Genomic DNA, 16,135 nt, shown 5'->3' on the forward strand with positions numbered 1-16,135 from the left:
TCAGCTACCAAGCCCACTTGTTTCTTCTGCTACAAGATCTCTGCACCCATCCCCTCTTCTCCCAGTTCAGGCCCTCATCACTTGTTTGCAGGACTGTCACAACGGGTGTCCTTACTTCCAGTCTCTTTCACCTCTCCGGTCCCTCTTGTACCCTGCTGCCAAAGTCACAGGTCTGACTATGCCGCTGCCTTTCTCTGACACCTGCTATGGCTCACACTTACCTCCAAGTTTAAATACAACTCTTCAGTCTAGCATTTAAAGCCCTCCAGGCTGGCTCTAACCTCTCTCCCTCCAGCCTTACTTCATTATTCCACATGGTTCCCCTTCATTCAGTCTATGTTCCAGCCCAGTTGGATTCCTCTCTGTTCCTCAAATGCAACATTCAATTTCCACTCTCTGCTCATTTGTCCAAGTCACCCTCCTTCCTATACACACTCACTCTTCAACTCCTCCTCTGTGCTTTTTGTCTTTCTTCAAGGCTCAGCTCAGGGGCTGCTTCTTCCACGAAGCTGTCCCTGATCTCCGTAGTTTTTAGTTCTTGTTCTCTCTTTGTCTCTCTGTATCTGTCTCTGTCTCTCTTTGTCTCTCTGTCTCTGTCTCTCTACCTTTCTCCCTCTCCCCCTCCGTCCCTCCCTCCCTCCCTCTCTCTCATCCTCTCTCTTTCATTCCTTTCTCATTCTCTCTTTCTCTCTCATTCCCTCTCTTTCTCGCTCTTGTTCTCTCATTTTCTCTCATCTCTCTTTCTCTCTCTCCCTCTCTCTCTCTCTCTCCCTCTCTCTCTCTCTCTCTCTCTCTCTCTCCCTCTCTCTCTCTCTCTCCCTCTCTCTCATCCTCTCATTCTCTCATTTTCTCTCATCTCTCTCTCTGTCTCTGTTTCTCTCTGTCTCTCTCTCTCTCTCTCTCTCTCTCTCTCTCTCTCTCTCTCCCCCCTCCCCTCTCTCTCTCCCCCCTTCTCCCCCCCATCTTCCTCTTCCTCCCTTTCATTCCCTGCCCCCGCTTGTCATTCTCTCCCCCTCCTCGAATTACTTTGTATTTACTCATGTATAAGTGTCATAAAGAAGGCTCCTGGGGACAGAGACTGCTTCGTGATTGTGATTGTATCCCCAGGTCCCAGCACTCTGTGCCTGGCACACAGTAGGTGCTCAGAAAATGCTTGATCGGTTGAATTGAGGGAAGGGAACTCAGATCCTTCCATCCTTAAGATGAAGAGATTGGCCAGAGCTCACCCAGTGAGTCAGGAGCAGACGCAGAAGGATCCTCCACAATGAGGGCCTTTTAGGTGGCAGAGGGAGGGCTGGACCTGGGAAGCCCTGAGGTCCCGTCTTCCTCAGACACATGATGAGCTGGGTGACTCAGGGAAAGCCCTTCACCCTTTCTGGGTCTCAGTGCCTTTATTTCTAAAACAGGCATAGTGATAGCAGCTACCTCCCAGGGTTGCTGTGGGGAGCAGAGAGCATGCTTTAAAATGCCACTTAAATGCTAGTGTTTATTATTCTAGTCCGACTCACTCATTTTACAGGTGAGGAAACCAAAGTCAGCGACCTGCTTGAGGTCACACGGGAAAGCCAGGATCTGAACCCAGGTCCTCTGACTCCAAGTCTGGGGTTTCCTCCATGATGTCTCCTTGTCTTGCACTTGGTAGCCACAGGGGCTCTGGGGAATCTTCTGAAAGCCTCAGAAGTGGCCTCTCACCACCAGGCCCCGGGTAACGGCCCTTCTCGTCTGGGGCAGGTGCCAACTCTCACAGAGGCTGTAACTGTCTGGACCCTTCCCCCGGAGTTTTCTTCTGTTCTCCTGCTCTTCCCCTCCAGCACCTCAATCCCCCCTGTCCTGAAGGGCCCCCAGCCCCTGGAAAGCCTTCCCTCACTGCCCTGATCCATCCCCATTTCTCCCACAAACATGCAGACTCTGCCTTACACACCGGGCCCTTGGTCATATCCTGTCTTATGTTGTCGCCTGACTCATGGCTGTGAGTCATCCCCTGTCTCCCCTCTCCTCCGTGGCCCCTCCTGCTAGCCTGGGCCCTCTCCTTCAGGGACAGAGGAGCACAAGAGGCTGCCTCCTCCCCTCCATCTCACCATCTCCCTCCTTTCCTCTAAGTCCGGCCCTGGGAGTAGCTCCTACGGCTGGGTGAGCCCCCAGGTCTTGGCCCTCTCTCCCTCTTGAAATATCTTTGATTCACTTTGTATATACTTATCTGGGTGCCTTTGGGGCCTCCCACTAGAATGTACGCCCTCTGAGGACAGAATTGTTTTCTTTTTTGACCAGGGTCACTACAGTAACTTGAACATTTTTGGAGGGACTGGCGTTATAATTTCTCCAGTTTTGACCAATGCAGATGGGTACCTTCTCTGCAACCAACAGCCTTAGCTTCTTGGGGGCAGCGAGAATTAAGTGATTTACCCAGGGTCCACAATCAGGATGTGTCTCACAGACTCTAAGACTGGCTTTCTATCCACTACCTATGCCACCTCTGATCTGGCACACAGTAGGTGTTTAATAAATGTTTCTTGGATTAAATTGAATCACATCATAGTGGAAGGGGGAAGAGGGAAAGAATCCATCCCATGATAACCACGCAGGTTTGGGGTCCTATCCTACCTAACATTCTGGAATCCTCAGGTTGGCAAGGACTCGGGAGGTCATGTCCACCGTCCCCCGCCTGCAAGTTGCTTGTTCCAGTGTTTCTCCCTGTCCTCTGGTTACCTCGTGGCTGCTGCAATATTGAGGTTGTTCCTCAGGACCCGCTTCCCAAACCTGGCTGTGGCTCCCTGCGTAGCCTGCTTGGGACACAGGGCTGCCTCACTTGGCAGCATCTTCCCCATCCCCCTGCCAGAAGGCTGGGTCACAGATCTGCACTGGCTCTGTCCTGGGGAGTCCAGGCCCAAGCTCCACCAATCCACATGACAGCTCAGAGCTTAGCACGGCCCAGTGGCTCTGGTTCTGGAACAAGAGGGTCTGGATTCAAATCTCATCTCTGACGACTACTACCGATGTGACCTTGGGCAAGTCACGGAACCTCCCCGTGCCTCAGTCTCCTCTTTGGTAAGGTAAGGAGGCTGGACTAAGCAGTCTGTGCCCTCCCTGGCAGCTTTAGTGCCATGATCCTCCTGCACAGGGGCCTAAGGAAAATGGTTGGATGGAAAGAGCCCAGAACAGTTCTGTTATCAACTCTGAGAGCTTGAGGAAGTCATTCACCTCTTTGGGCCTCGGTCTTATTTTCAGCAGGTTTGGGACAGATCATCTCTAAATTCCATTCCAGTTTTAAATCCCATGATTCTACGGGAGGCTGTGTCTCTTTGGAAGGCCGCGCCTCAGGAACACTGTCTCCAAAAGGCCGGCGCAGAATGGTATTAATGGACATTCACATCAAAGCACTTTACACACATCATGTCCCTTGAGTCACAACAACCCTGTACTGCAGGGACTCTAGGCTTCATCCCTCTCTTGACAATGGAAACGGAGGCTTGGCAAAGTCACATGATTTGCCCAGAACTGTATGCTTTATAGGCGCCAGCATGCTGGTTAAGTGTTTAACAACCGGCTCTCCTGAAAAATTTAAAAAAGTTTGTAAATCATGCCTCTAAATTTAATCTGCATTAGTAACACTTTCTGCATCACTTTCTTAAGTCCAGATAATCAATAAAACAATAAACCAAACTGTGATTTGTATCATTTTTGGGGTGATTTCTGAGGTAGAAATGCTCAGAATGAAAATTTGGCTCTGAAGACCTCACGTGAGCCGTCTGTAGCACAACTGTGCTTGTCAGGAAGGATTGGGGCCCCATCTTCCCAACCCACAAGTGCAGCATGCTATTTATTACTCCACACTGGCTATCTAAGATGCCCATGGTGTGTGTGTGTGTGTGTGTGTGTGTGTGTGTGTGTGTGTGTGTGTGTGTGTGTGTGTGACTGTGTGTATGTGTGTGGTGATTGTGTGTGTGTGTGTGTGTGTGTGTGTGTGTGTGTGTGTGTGGTGATTAGCTTGGAAGATACCTAAAGCCAGCCCCTGAGGGGATGGGGTGGGTGGGAGCTTGGCTAATTTCCATCCAGTTAAAGAAGCCAGTCTGGGAGAGGGAAGGGGGTTAGGAATCCTCCCGAAACCTGGGGGGTTATCAGTAACAGGGGCCACCAAAGGGCCACCCCTTCTCTCCGAGTCCCTGCCTCGCCTCAGCCCTCAGTCACCCTCAGAGAGACACTAGACGGTGGTGATTTTCGATATTACTTGAAGAGACAGCTGAGGGAGAACTCCTGATCTGCATTTCTGCACAGGGAACGTGGCAGGAGATGGAGGCGGGCGACAGAAAGATGCTTCCCATTTATACTCATCTCCTCCGAGAGGCTTGCAAATTGCTTCATTAAAGGGAATTTGCGGGGAGCTGGCAAATCCCATTCGGTCTCCTCCACCTGGCGAGCATCTGCCCCTTCGAAGGGCGGAATCCTGCCCTCCTCCCCAGACTCACAGAATGATAGAGCCAGAGAGATCTTGGGGGTCATCAAATCTACCGCCCCCCCAATTTAACAGCGGAAGAAATGAAAGCTCAGAGAAGGAGAGGACAAAGGGGCTTGGCATGGGAGACTTTGGAGGAATCCCTTACCCACTCTGAGGGTGGTCAGCCTGCATGGCCTCCAGGCTCCTTCCAGTAATGCCATTCCGTGGATCTTCTCTTTCTCCTTCCTGGTCTTGTTTCCATCTTAATCTTGGGCCTCCCCAGTAGGGAAAAAGTCCCTCACGGTCACTCCCCACTGAGGGAAGGGGGATGCCCTGGGCTTTCACCTTCAGTATCTGATTCCCTGATCCCATCTCAGGCTGGGGAATGGGTCCCTGGTCCCACTCACTGTCCCCTTCAGGCATGTGTACATGGCAAATAGCCGCTGAATCACCAGATGTTTATTAAGCACTTTCCATGCACCAGGCACTGTGCTGGGCAGTTGGTATAAAACACAAAGATAGGGGCACCTAGGTGGCACACTGGCCCTGGAGTCAGGAGGACCTGAGTTCAAATCCAGCCTCAGACATTTGACACACTAGCTGTGTGACCTTGGGCAAGTCACTTAACCCCAATTGCCTTGCCTTCCCCTCCTCCAAAAATAAAGAAATAAAAAATAAGACACAAAGATCAAAGGGAAACAAACCTTAGCAATCCCAAGATCTACAGCTCTCGGGAGCTTAGGAGGCGCCCAGTCCTAGTGGCTCCTCATTTACAATAGAGGCCCAGAGGAATCAAGTGATTCGCTTAAGGAACCATGACTAGTTAACGCCCCGTTGGGTTATGAACTTGGGTCTTTGGAATCCACATCCACAATAAGAACTTTAGCTGATGTTGGGAGAGTGCCGCAAGGTTTGCAAAATATTTTCCATTCGTTTTCACATTCAGTCCTCACCACAGCCATGGTATTAGGGCACTTTACAGATGAGTATACCGAGGTGCAGAGAGGTTGTGACCTAATGGGTCACGGAGCCAGCAAGCATCTATTCATCGACGAGTCTACAAGCATTTATGAAGTGCCCGCTGTGTGCCAGGGCCTGTGTTAGCTCCTGACACACCAATAAAATATGAATTTATCTGAGTCAGGATCCCAGCTCAGGAGCTCCTGACTTCCAAATCTAACCCTCTAACCACTATGGCATACTGCCTTAGCCTGACGAGGCCCTCAGGGCGCTCTGGGCTCTGCCCTCCACTACCTCCTGGGTCATTCTCTTCTCTGGAAAGCCCTGCACCTTGAAGTCCCCAGACCCTGTCCTGCTCGGCTTTTCTAGACACTGCCCGGCAAGTCGCTAACCCCTGGCGGGACGGCTCATGAGGCGGACGTCTTTGCGGGGCTAGTCTGCCCCAGCTCCCGGATCCCTTTCTGGCTTGGCACGGAGCATCCACCCGCCCCACCCACAACATCTGGAGCTGCTCTTTCTCCCCCTTCCCTGGTGCGCTAGGTTTCTATTTAGGAAGGAGCTCCATCCGTGGCTTCTGAGAGGCTTACTCTCCCAAGCTTGTCGCTTCATTCTCCCTTGCCAGCCGGGGAACTCAACCCTGCCTCCTCTACAGACGAGGAAACTGAGGCCCAGATGGCAGATGTGATTTACTCAGGGTCACATTCGAGCTCAGGCTCCCCAACTCAAGTCCCCCATGCTTTCCATGACACCTGGATTCCCGGCTCTCCCTCCGAGGCAATGGGCTCCGGGCATCGTCAGCCACCAGGCCCTGTTGATTGTTCCTCCTTCCTGACTCTCCCTCCAGCCCTTCTTTGAATCCGCCATACGACACCCTAGGCGGGGCCCTCATTGTGTCTCACCTGGACTTTTGTTTAGGAGTCAGAAAGATAGAGCTAGAAGAGACCTCAGAGGCCGTCTAATTCAATGCCCTCATTTCAGTGAGAACAAGACTGAGGCCCATGAGGTGAGGCAGTAAGCATTGGAGGCAGGATCTGAACCCAGGCCCTCAGACTCTAAGCTCAGACCTGGACAGTTCTCATTGTGGTAAAATTTAAAAAAAAGCTTTATTGATGTCTTTTGTTTTTATATCCTCTTGGTTTCTGAATATCCCTCTCCCTCCCTTACCCAATGAACACATTGGCCGTGTCTAACAGCATTTGCTGTATTCCACACCCTTAGTCCCCCACCTCTGAGAAGAGAGGATGGATCCTTGAAATTCCGTAACAAGCCTCCTAGGTTGTATTCCTGCCTCCAGAGTCTCCCCTTTCCTGCCTATTGTGTACATCCTGTTAGATTCATCTTCCTATGATATATGAGGATTATGCTACAGCCCTGCTCAAAGGCCCTCAGTGACCTCCAACTCCTTAGAGATCAAGTACGTGCGATTCAGCCTGACCTTCGAGGCCCTCGCCAGATTGGTTCAGACCTGCCTTCCTGACTTGCTCTCCTGTTTTTCCAATACAGCAGCCCTCTCCTTCAGAATGGCTACTTTCCTGACTGTCCCTCAACTGTAGGGTGCTCATTTCCCCCCTCTACATCTTTGCTCATGCTGTGCCCCACAAAATCTCCACCACTTCTTTCCTTTTTTCCCGTCTATCTAAATACCGCTCATCCCTCAGGACTCGGTTCAAGCCCCAGCTTTCTAGGCTCCCTTCCCTCACCACTCCAACCTAGACCCCCTCCCTCTCTAAGTGTTTACGTCCTGAACCTCCAACTGGACTGGAAACTTCTTGAGGGCAGGCCTTGCGTTTGGTACTTCTTTGTAGTCTCGATGCTGAGCACCATGTCACGCATGTTGGAGACTCAATCAGTTTGGTTATGAAATGCAAATGTCCCTTCCCCTCCCCCTTCCTCCTCTTTAGTCCACTGACCCGATGTCCTTCCAAAGTCCAGCTCAAAGGTCACCTCTTCCGGGAAGCCTTCCCAAACTCTTACCCCCAGCCTGAAATCCTGAGCACTTCCTCCTCTTCAGTTGTCAGGAAAAGCAAGGCTCAAACCCCGCCTCGGACACAAGTCACTTGCCCTTTGGGCTTTTCTTTCCCCTCTGTAAAATGGACGCAATCATCCCTGCAGCCTCTACATCACAGGGGTTTTTTTTGGAGATGTTAAAGGAGCTTATCGATGTCACGTGTTATTCTCCTTGTCCTCATTCTTCCCATTTCTACATTCGATGGATTCCAGATAGAAACAATCCTTGGAAAACTCAGGGAAGTTGATTGGTATAGTGGAGGCAGAGGGCCTGGGTTCAAATCCCACCTCTGGTCCTGACTCCCTATGTGACCTTGACCTTTCCACCGCCGTCCCTCAGCCCCTCTCCCGCCTCAGTTTCCTTATTTGTAAAATGCTGGGGTTAAGCCAGACGGCCTCAGAGGCGCCTTCCAGCCTGGGATCTTTGTTCCCACGCGTCACCGAAGCTGCTTGGGCCTCAGTTTCCTCACCTATAAGAGGAGGGGGCTGGATGGGGCCGCGCCCAGATCTACGAGCCTCCACCATCCCAATCTGCTTCCCCGAGTCTTCCCAGGATTGTCTCTGCAGGGCTGCTAGCCTCCTTCTCTCGCACATACCACGTTCCACTTTATAGCGGGATGATTCTTGACCACGTCAAGACCCAGCCGTGAGCGCCGGGGAGGAGTGCGGTAAAGACCGCTGGATTTGACACCAGACACCTGCCTTTGCCATTAACGAGTCGGGTGACCTTGGACAAATCATGCCATCTCTCTGGCCTGAGTTCGAATCCACCCGCAGACATTCGCTAGCTTGGCCCAGCCTGGCACATAGTAGGTGCTTAAGGAACATTTATTGACTGGGCAAGTTACCCCACCCCGTCTGCCTCCTTTTCCTCTTCTGTAAAGTGGGACCTATCTCTCAGGGCTGTTGTGAGGATCGAAAAACAAACACAGGTAAAGGGCTACTTAAGGTGCTCTATAAGTATTAGGATATTCTTATTAAAGAATAACATTTAATTAAAATTAATTAAATACTAATTAAAGAGCCAATGGCAGAGCACTGACCTGAAGAAGACCTGAGGTCAAATCCTGCCTTGGATACTTACTTGGATACTTGGCCCTGGGCAAGTGACTTAACCGCTGCCTGACTCAGTTTCCTCACCTGTACAAAGGGGACCTGACTTACAGAGGTGTTGTAAGGGTCAGAAGAGACAGCACATGTAAGTACTGTGTGAATTTTAAAGCGTCGTATCAATACGAGTTATTATTATTAATGATCTCCTGGGCTTTGAGAGAAGGGACTTCTCTGCCCTCGTCCATCACAGAACTGGCACTGAATGAATGCTTGTTGGTTGATCGACATCTTGTGACCACCAAAAAGTCATCTATCTTCTCTGGGACTTAGTTTCCACCTCTCTCGAATGGGGGAGTCTCCCTCATACCACCTAGCTGCTGGGGCTTTTGTGAGGAAAGCATTTTGGAAACCCTTGGAGAGTCATAGAAAAGTGAGCCATTACTGTCTATCTTTGTAGCCCTAGGCTCTACACACCCTAGGAATTTAAAAACTGGATGACAGCTGTGTTCTTATCACACACCTCTGAGCCTCTGCATAGGCCGTGCCCCCTGCCTGGAACACCTTCCCCACTCACTTCCGCCTCTTAGAATCCCTGGCTTTGCCTCAAGGGGCAGCCAAAGGTTGACCTGCTATACAAAGCATGTCCTGATCACTCCCAGAGGCGGCGTCATATAGAACATCGGGCACGGAAACCTTACGCCAAGTCCTCCTGAATACTCCCTGGCTAGGTGACCTTGGGCAAATCACTCTGAGCCTCAGCTGATTTGGGGCATTTGGTGGAATATTGTGGTAAAGGGTTGTGAAGACCAGGGCTCTGCCTCCACACAGATGGACTCCATGTGGTCAGTGGCCTGCGGCTCTGAGCCTGGAAGTTAGAGATGAAGCTGTGATCTGCACTAGAGGACAGAAGTTCCCATGCTGGGAGTTCCCCATGATGATGGAATCATGGGTTCAGATCCCAAAGTGAGTACTTTATTCATCCTCCCTCCTGTGTAGGACGTTGAATTTGAATCATTCCATCATTCCTAGCCGAACCACCTCCCCGCTTACTTTCCAATGCGGTCTTCTGTATGTGCAGTCTTCCCTCATTGGAATCTAAGCTCCCTGAGGGAGGAGCGGTCTGGGTTGTTGTTTTCTAGCACTTAAGGTTTCCACATTTCTTAACGAGTCTTACCTCATTGAATCCTTACAACCACATTGGGTGGTAGGTGCTATCACTACCCTAATTTTACAGATGAGGAAATTGAGGCAGGCAAAAGTCAATGACTTCACCCGGTCATGGGGTCTTCAATGACCCTTCCCCTGCACCAGTTGGCTGCCTCCATGTGTACAGTTCCTGGCACACAGTATGTGCTTAATTAATGCTCTGTCATGGGCCGCTAGGTGACATGGTGGATGGAGCACCAGGCCTGGAGTCAGGAAGACCTAAGTTCAAATTAGACCTCAGACTCTAGCTGTGTGACCCTGGGCAAATCACTTAACCCTTTTTGCCTCAGTTTCCTCTTCTGTAAAACGAGCCGGAGAAGGAAGCGGCAAGCCACCCCATATGTCTACTGAGAAAACCCCAAGAAGAACCGGACACAACTGATAATGACTAAACAACAAAATCTATCTGTCGGTCACATGGTCTGGGGGCACCCTAGGGTTCCCCACCACCTGCCCTGAGACGGAGTGATTTCCCCTTTTATGGATAGCAGAGCGGGCCACTGTGCCAGCCCACGCCACTTCAGCAGAGCCCTTAGACATCTCCCATTAGCACCTAGACAGGAGTGGGCTGACCCCAGGAGTGACCTGTAACCTTCGAGATACAACCAGACAATTAGGAGATGCTCCTGCGGGAGGCCCAAGCGAGGGCAGTGGGGCTTGTATGGAGACTCCTGGGCTCCCCTTCAACCCCTGTCTCCCCTGGGGCCCTCTGAAAGCTTGACCTCTGGCTTCTTTCCATTTCCACTGCAGGACTGAGATGGGGAAGGCTCACTGGGGCAGGAGATTTTACCCCCAGCAGAGACCTAGGGATGGTCCAGCCACAAGAAGGAACGCAGGCTTGGAGAGGTCAGGTGCTTTGCCTGGGGTCATGAAGGTAGCAAGGGTGGAGCAGAAATCTGAGCTAAGGTTTGCTGGTGCCAAAGTCTCAGCCTCTCTAATACCCCATGCTGCTTGCTAAGGATAGGGGGATGGATCATGGTGGCCAGTAGGTGACAGGCAGGGCATTGTGCTTGGGAAGGTTCCAACCTGCAGAGGAGGCATCTGAGTAGGAACACCTCCACTGCAGTCCTGGGTCCCTCCTCCCTGAGCCAGGGGCCTCCCTCTGAGCCCAGCATGGCCTTCAGATGTGCTCATGGACACCAACGGCGCTCTTCAGGAGGCCAGGGGAAGCTTCCAGAAAAACAACCACTGGCAATCAGCCTTTCTCCTCCCCCCTGGGGTCTCATGTCCTTCCTCTCACCTCTCCCCATCCAGGATCTTATGGATGCTACAATGAGGGAGCTCACAGCTACCCCTGCTCCTCACCTGGAGGTGTGTGTGTGTGTGCATGTGCGTGTGTGTGTGTGCACGCATATGTGTGTGCATGCATGCACGCACAAGTGTGTGCACGCATGTGCACGTGCATGTGTGTGCATGCGTATGTGCATGTGTGTGTGCGTGTGTGTGCATGCATATGTGTGTGTGTGTGTTCCACAGGGAAGAACTGGATCTCTAATGAGCTTATCACAATGAAAAGCATGCCTGTCCCTGTGCCCATGTGCACTGCCACTCACAGCATCAGAGATTCAGAGCGGGAAGGGTCCTTAGAAGTCACGTCCAACTGCCTCATTTGACAGATGAGGAAACTGAGGCCCAGAGAAGTTAATCAGCTTGCCCAGGGTCACACAGTTGGTAAAAGGCAGAGGTGGGATTTAAAGCCAGAGCCTCCTGATTCCAAGTTCAGTGCCCCTCCCACTGTATATATGCAAACGACATGGACACAATCCAAACACCCATGAACACCCATGCAATGCCACTGTACATGTAAATATACCACAGTCACACCAACAACACCCTTATGTATATGCACGTACACGCATATGCACCCTCAGTCAAGCTGTGTCCTCATCCTACACACACACTGAACTTGCATGGATGTGCAAGAACAAATGCATACAGATATGCAGATAAATGCAGATATTTGCACCTCAAAATGTAGTTTTGCACAGGTGCCTTTAGTGTGGACACAAGTTGGTCTGTTCATGCAAGAATAGACAGGTGTATTCTCTACCAGCACTTGCAAACCGTATGCACATAGAGGCAAAACCAGCACTGTACGTGTGTGGGCATATGCATATCTCTCTCTATGCATGCATATGTACATAGACATTTCATTAATTCATTTATTCAATTACCATTTGTTTGTTACAAATAGAGCCTGCCTATGCCAGACTTGGAAAGAGAAAAAGATCCTTACTGAGAGAGTCCTTCCCCTCACAATACTTCCCCCTGCAATTCAGGAGACAGACAAGACAATCTCCCAGGACTATAATATCCACGACTGCGTGATGGATGCAGGAGAAAGCCCAGGCCTGGTCGTGGGGAAGGCCGTTACCCATTCACTGAAGGCTTCTCAGCTGAGGTGGCATTTGAATTGAGCTTTACGAATGGGTAGCAATTCAAAAATCAAAATGCCACATAAAGCCACCAACTTCTAACCAACTGCCACTCACAGGGCGGACAAACCAGCCTAGCCAAGTCAAGGCGACGGAAGGGGAGAGACAGGAAGAAGAGATATGTAGCCAGGTAGGATCACCCCCACCACCTCGATCCTGAGGGAGACAGTCTAGGACTCTGGACCAAGAGCCTTGGGAATAGCTACCTACCTACCATTGACTGATTTTAATCAATACCAGGCACTGGGGATGCAAGGGGATAGAAGAAGGAAACAAGCATTTATTAAGTGCCTACTATGTGCAGGACACTGCTACGTTAGCTTTACAAATATAACCTATTTGATGGAGGTAGGCATTATTATCCACATTTCATAGTTCAGGAAACTGAGGCAGACAGAGATTAAGTGTCACAGGTTATGTCTGAAGCCAAATTTGACCTCAAGTCTTCCTTACTTGCAGGTTAACTCTATCTACTGTGCCAGGCTTGGCATACCCGACTTGTTCTCTCCAAGGCCAGCACTATGCTATGCTGCCTGGGAACATAGAGACAAACATGAAATGGGACTGATCTTCAAGGGCCCTTGGAGGGGACTGACTGAAACCTAGAAGGGATGCGAGAGCCCATCGAATCCAGTGCCACCATTTTATAGATGAGGGAACTGAGACCCAAAGAGTGAGTAGGAGAGTAAGAGTATAAAGGGACTAAGTGTTACAGGAAGGATTTAACCTCAGATCCAGATCTTTTCCATTCTGCAAGCCCATTATTGGGGGACCTCAGACAAGTCAGCCAACTTCTCTGGACCTGAGTTTTAGCACATCTAAAATGAGGGGACTGGATGAGTTGACCTCTTTCTCCATCCTAAAGTGATGGTCCCATCAGCTCTCCATAAACGCATAGCTGTCTCCCCATGCATACGCATGTGTCTTTATGCAACAATGCACTTGTCTTCCTGTATGAGACCACCACACACGTGTGCATCCCTGCATATGTATGATCGGTGCGTGTACACAGCTGTGCACACCCATGGGCATCAGCAGAAGTCCTCACCGACTAGGAAGTACCCCGTCCTCGCCAGGCCAGGCTGTGTGGCTGGCAGCTCTCAAGGGAGCCAGCGTGTTCCAGGAGAGACATTCCAGCTTGTGTCATTGCAGGGGTCTGGAGCTCTGTTGAGAGCTGCTCAGGGGATGAGGCTATGAGCTCTGAGATGCTGGAGCCTGCAGCGAGGTCACGCTGTACTGAACAGAGAGTTCTCCCCATTGAGGCTCCTGGAGTGAATGCATGAAATAGGCAGCAGCATTGGCCCCTCTGCTGGGAACACTGTGTGTGTGTGTGTGTGTGTGTGTGTGTGTGTGTGTGTGAATAAGTACTGCTGGGAGAAGGGGAACTCTGTGTGTGTGTGTGTAAATGAGTGCTGCTGGGAGAAGGGGAACTCTGTGTGTGTGTGTGTAAATGAGTGCTGCTGGGAGAAGGGGAACTCTGTGTGTGTGTGTGTGTAAATGAGTGCTGCTGGGAGAAGGAGAACTCTGTGTGTGTGTGTGTATGTGAATGAGTGCTGCTGTGTGAAGGGGAACTATGTGTATGTGTGAACAAATGCTGCTGGGGGAAGAACACTGTGTGTGTGTGTGTGTGTGTGTGTGTGTGTGTGTGTGTGAATGAATGGTTCTAGGAGAAGGGGAACTCTGTGTGTGTGTGTGTGTGTGTTTGTGTGTGTGTGTATGTTTCAACGAGTGCTGCTGGGGGACGGGGAACTGTCCCCTTAAGAAGGGAGCTTACCTGGGCATTCCCAGGCTGATTTAAGAATGAGCCAGGTGGCTTTAGCACATCTAAGAACGACAAAATGTCAGAGCTGGGAGGGAGCTGAGAGATCACCCAGCCCAACCTCCTCATTTGACAGGGGGAGGAAACTGAGGCAAGCCAGAAGCTGAAAGGGCCATGGCCAAGGTCACACAGCAAAAGCAGTAACAGAGCTAGCCCCAGACCCAGGTCTCCTGACTCTCCAGTCCATTGCTTCTTCTTGGATGCCATTCCAAGTGACCCTTCCTTGGCAATCACGAGAAAATCCTATTTGCATGTACTCTGCTTCTCAACAGGCATCTACACATGCTCACCCAAGTGTCTACACATGCATATGGCATACAAATGGACACGCACACCAAGACTTGCACCTTCTCACAGCCATAGGCTAAGTGGGTTCAAGAACAGGGAAAAATCATAGAGGAGGGAAGTTTAATAATCCTGATTAGAAAAGGCAGGAAAGGAAAGTTAGGTGGGGCAGGAGAATGCCTCCTGCCCTCCCTTGGCACCTGGGTGCCAACGCAAGTGGCCCCACGTATACACTCTGAGAGTACACACTATACACACCACACACACAGACACAGACACACACAGACACACACGCAGCCCCCTATCCACACCCTTACTTCTCCCTGTCGTATTTGATCAGTTTCACTGTTCCTATTACCCACACATCGAGCTGGAGATGCCACCAACCAGAGACAACCCAAGTTAGGACGTCAGGGATGTGGGAAGGCAAAGAAGGCCTGGCCCTTCTGCCAAGAGGCAGCCCTTGGGGGCCAGTAAGGGAAATGGGTGTGTCACTTACCCAGGGGCAGCACAAAAAAGAAGGGGAACCAGCAGAGGACGAAGACGCCCACCACGATGGCTAGGGTCTTGGCGGCCTTCTTCTCCCGGGAGAACTTGAGCAGGCGGACGGACAGGGAGCTGCGGAAGTTGTGGCCCTTGGCCGCCCGCGAGTCCTCGGCTCCGGAGCTCCGGCAGTGGATGCGAAGGACGATGTCCGTGGACTTGCTCCGCTCCCTCTTGACCCCGGCCTCCAGGCTCCTCGTGGTCCTGCGGGCCACGACGTACACTCGGAAGTACATGACCAGGATGACGGCCATGGGCAGGTAGAAGGAGCAGACGGAGGAGAAGACGGCGTAGCCCGCCTCCTCGGTGATGCCACAGAAGCGGTCGTCGGGGGGCACGGGCTCCTTCCAGCCCAGCAGGGGCCCCACAGACACCACGAGGGCCACGGCCCAGAGCAGGGCCAGGATGGCGGCCGCCTTGCGCTCAGTCATGATGGCGGGGTACTTGAGCGAGTGTCTCACCCCGACGTAGCGGTCCACGGAGATGGTGCAGAGGCTGAGGATGGAGGCGGTACAACAGAGCACGTCCACGGCGGCCCACACGTCGCAGAAGGCCCGGCCGAAGGCCCAGAAGCCCAGAACCTCCATGGTGGCCGAGAAGGGCAGCACCGTGGCGCTGAGCAGCAGGTCGGCCACCGCCAGGTTGACGATGAAGTAGTTGGTGACGGTCTGCAGGTGGCGATTGCATGCCACCGACAGGATGACCAGCAGGTTGCCAGCTATGGCCGCGAGGATGAAGGCGGCCAGAAAGACCCCGACGCCCAGCGCCTGGGCGCTCACCACCACACCCCCCACGGCAGCTGTGTCGTTCACCTCGCCCCCGCTGCCAGGGCTGCCCGCTGGGCACGCGACCCCCGGGCCCCCCGGGAAGGTGCGGTTGCCCTCGCCGCCTCCCGCACCGACTACGGCGGCGCTGCCGGCTGTGGCAGGGACTCCGGCTACGACTACTCCCGAGCTGTCCGAGCCCCCGCCACTGCCGCCGCCCCCGCCGCCCCCTCCGCCGGCCCCACTGCCCCCCGGCCCGTTGTCTGAGCCGTGCCCGTCGAAACCGACTTGGAGCAGGTCCGGGAATGGCATCCTAGAGGGCTGCCGTCGGGGTTCGGACCCGAGGGAACGCGGGGCTGGCGGGGTGCAGGGAGCTGGGCATGGCCCTCCCGCTGCAGCGGCTGCCCTTCTCCTCCGCCTCCGCCGCCTTCTCCTCCTCCTCCTCTTCCTGCTCCCCTGGCCGCCCCGCCTCCCACTCCCCCCTCAGCCCCGACGGGCTCCTCTTGACAAGTTCCCACGGGCAGTGCGGGGCTTCGGAGCGGGCTGGGAGGGGCAGCCCGGGGACCGGAGGTGGTTGGGGGCTCCCCTAAGTCCAGCTCCAAGGTGAAAGCGACGAGACCCAAGGGGGAGG

General features: G+C 52.5%; 1 protein-coding gene across 1 annotated transcript in view; it reads right to left on the reverse strand.

The window, feature by feature from the left end:
• Positions 1 to 15,816, reverse strand: part of ADRA1D (adrenoceptor alpha 1D) — a 68,688-nt gene extending 52,872 nt beyond the window's left edge. Inside the window, exon 1 of the mRNA XM_036753137.1 lies at positions 14,697 to 15,816. Coding sequence (XP_036609032.1) covers positions 14,697 to 15,816 — 1,120 coding nt within the window. The remainder of the gene's footprint in view (positions 1 to 14,696) is intronic.
• Positions 15,817 to 16,135: the final 319 nt, after the last annotated feature.

This window comes from Trichosurus vulpecula, chromosome 3 (assembly GCF_011100635.1).
Source record: "Trichosurus vulpecula isolate mTriVul1 chromosome 3, mTriVul1.pri, whole genome shotgun sequence".
Taxonomy (NCBI): Eukaryota; Metazoa; Chordata; class Mammalia; order Diprotodontia; family Phalangeridae; genus Trichosurus; species Trichosurus vulpecula.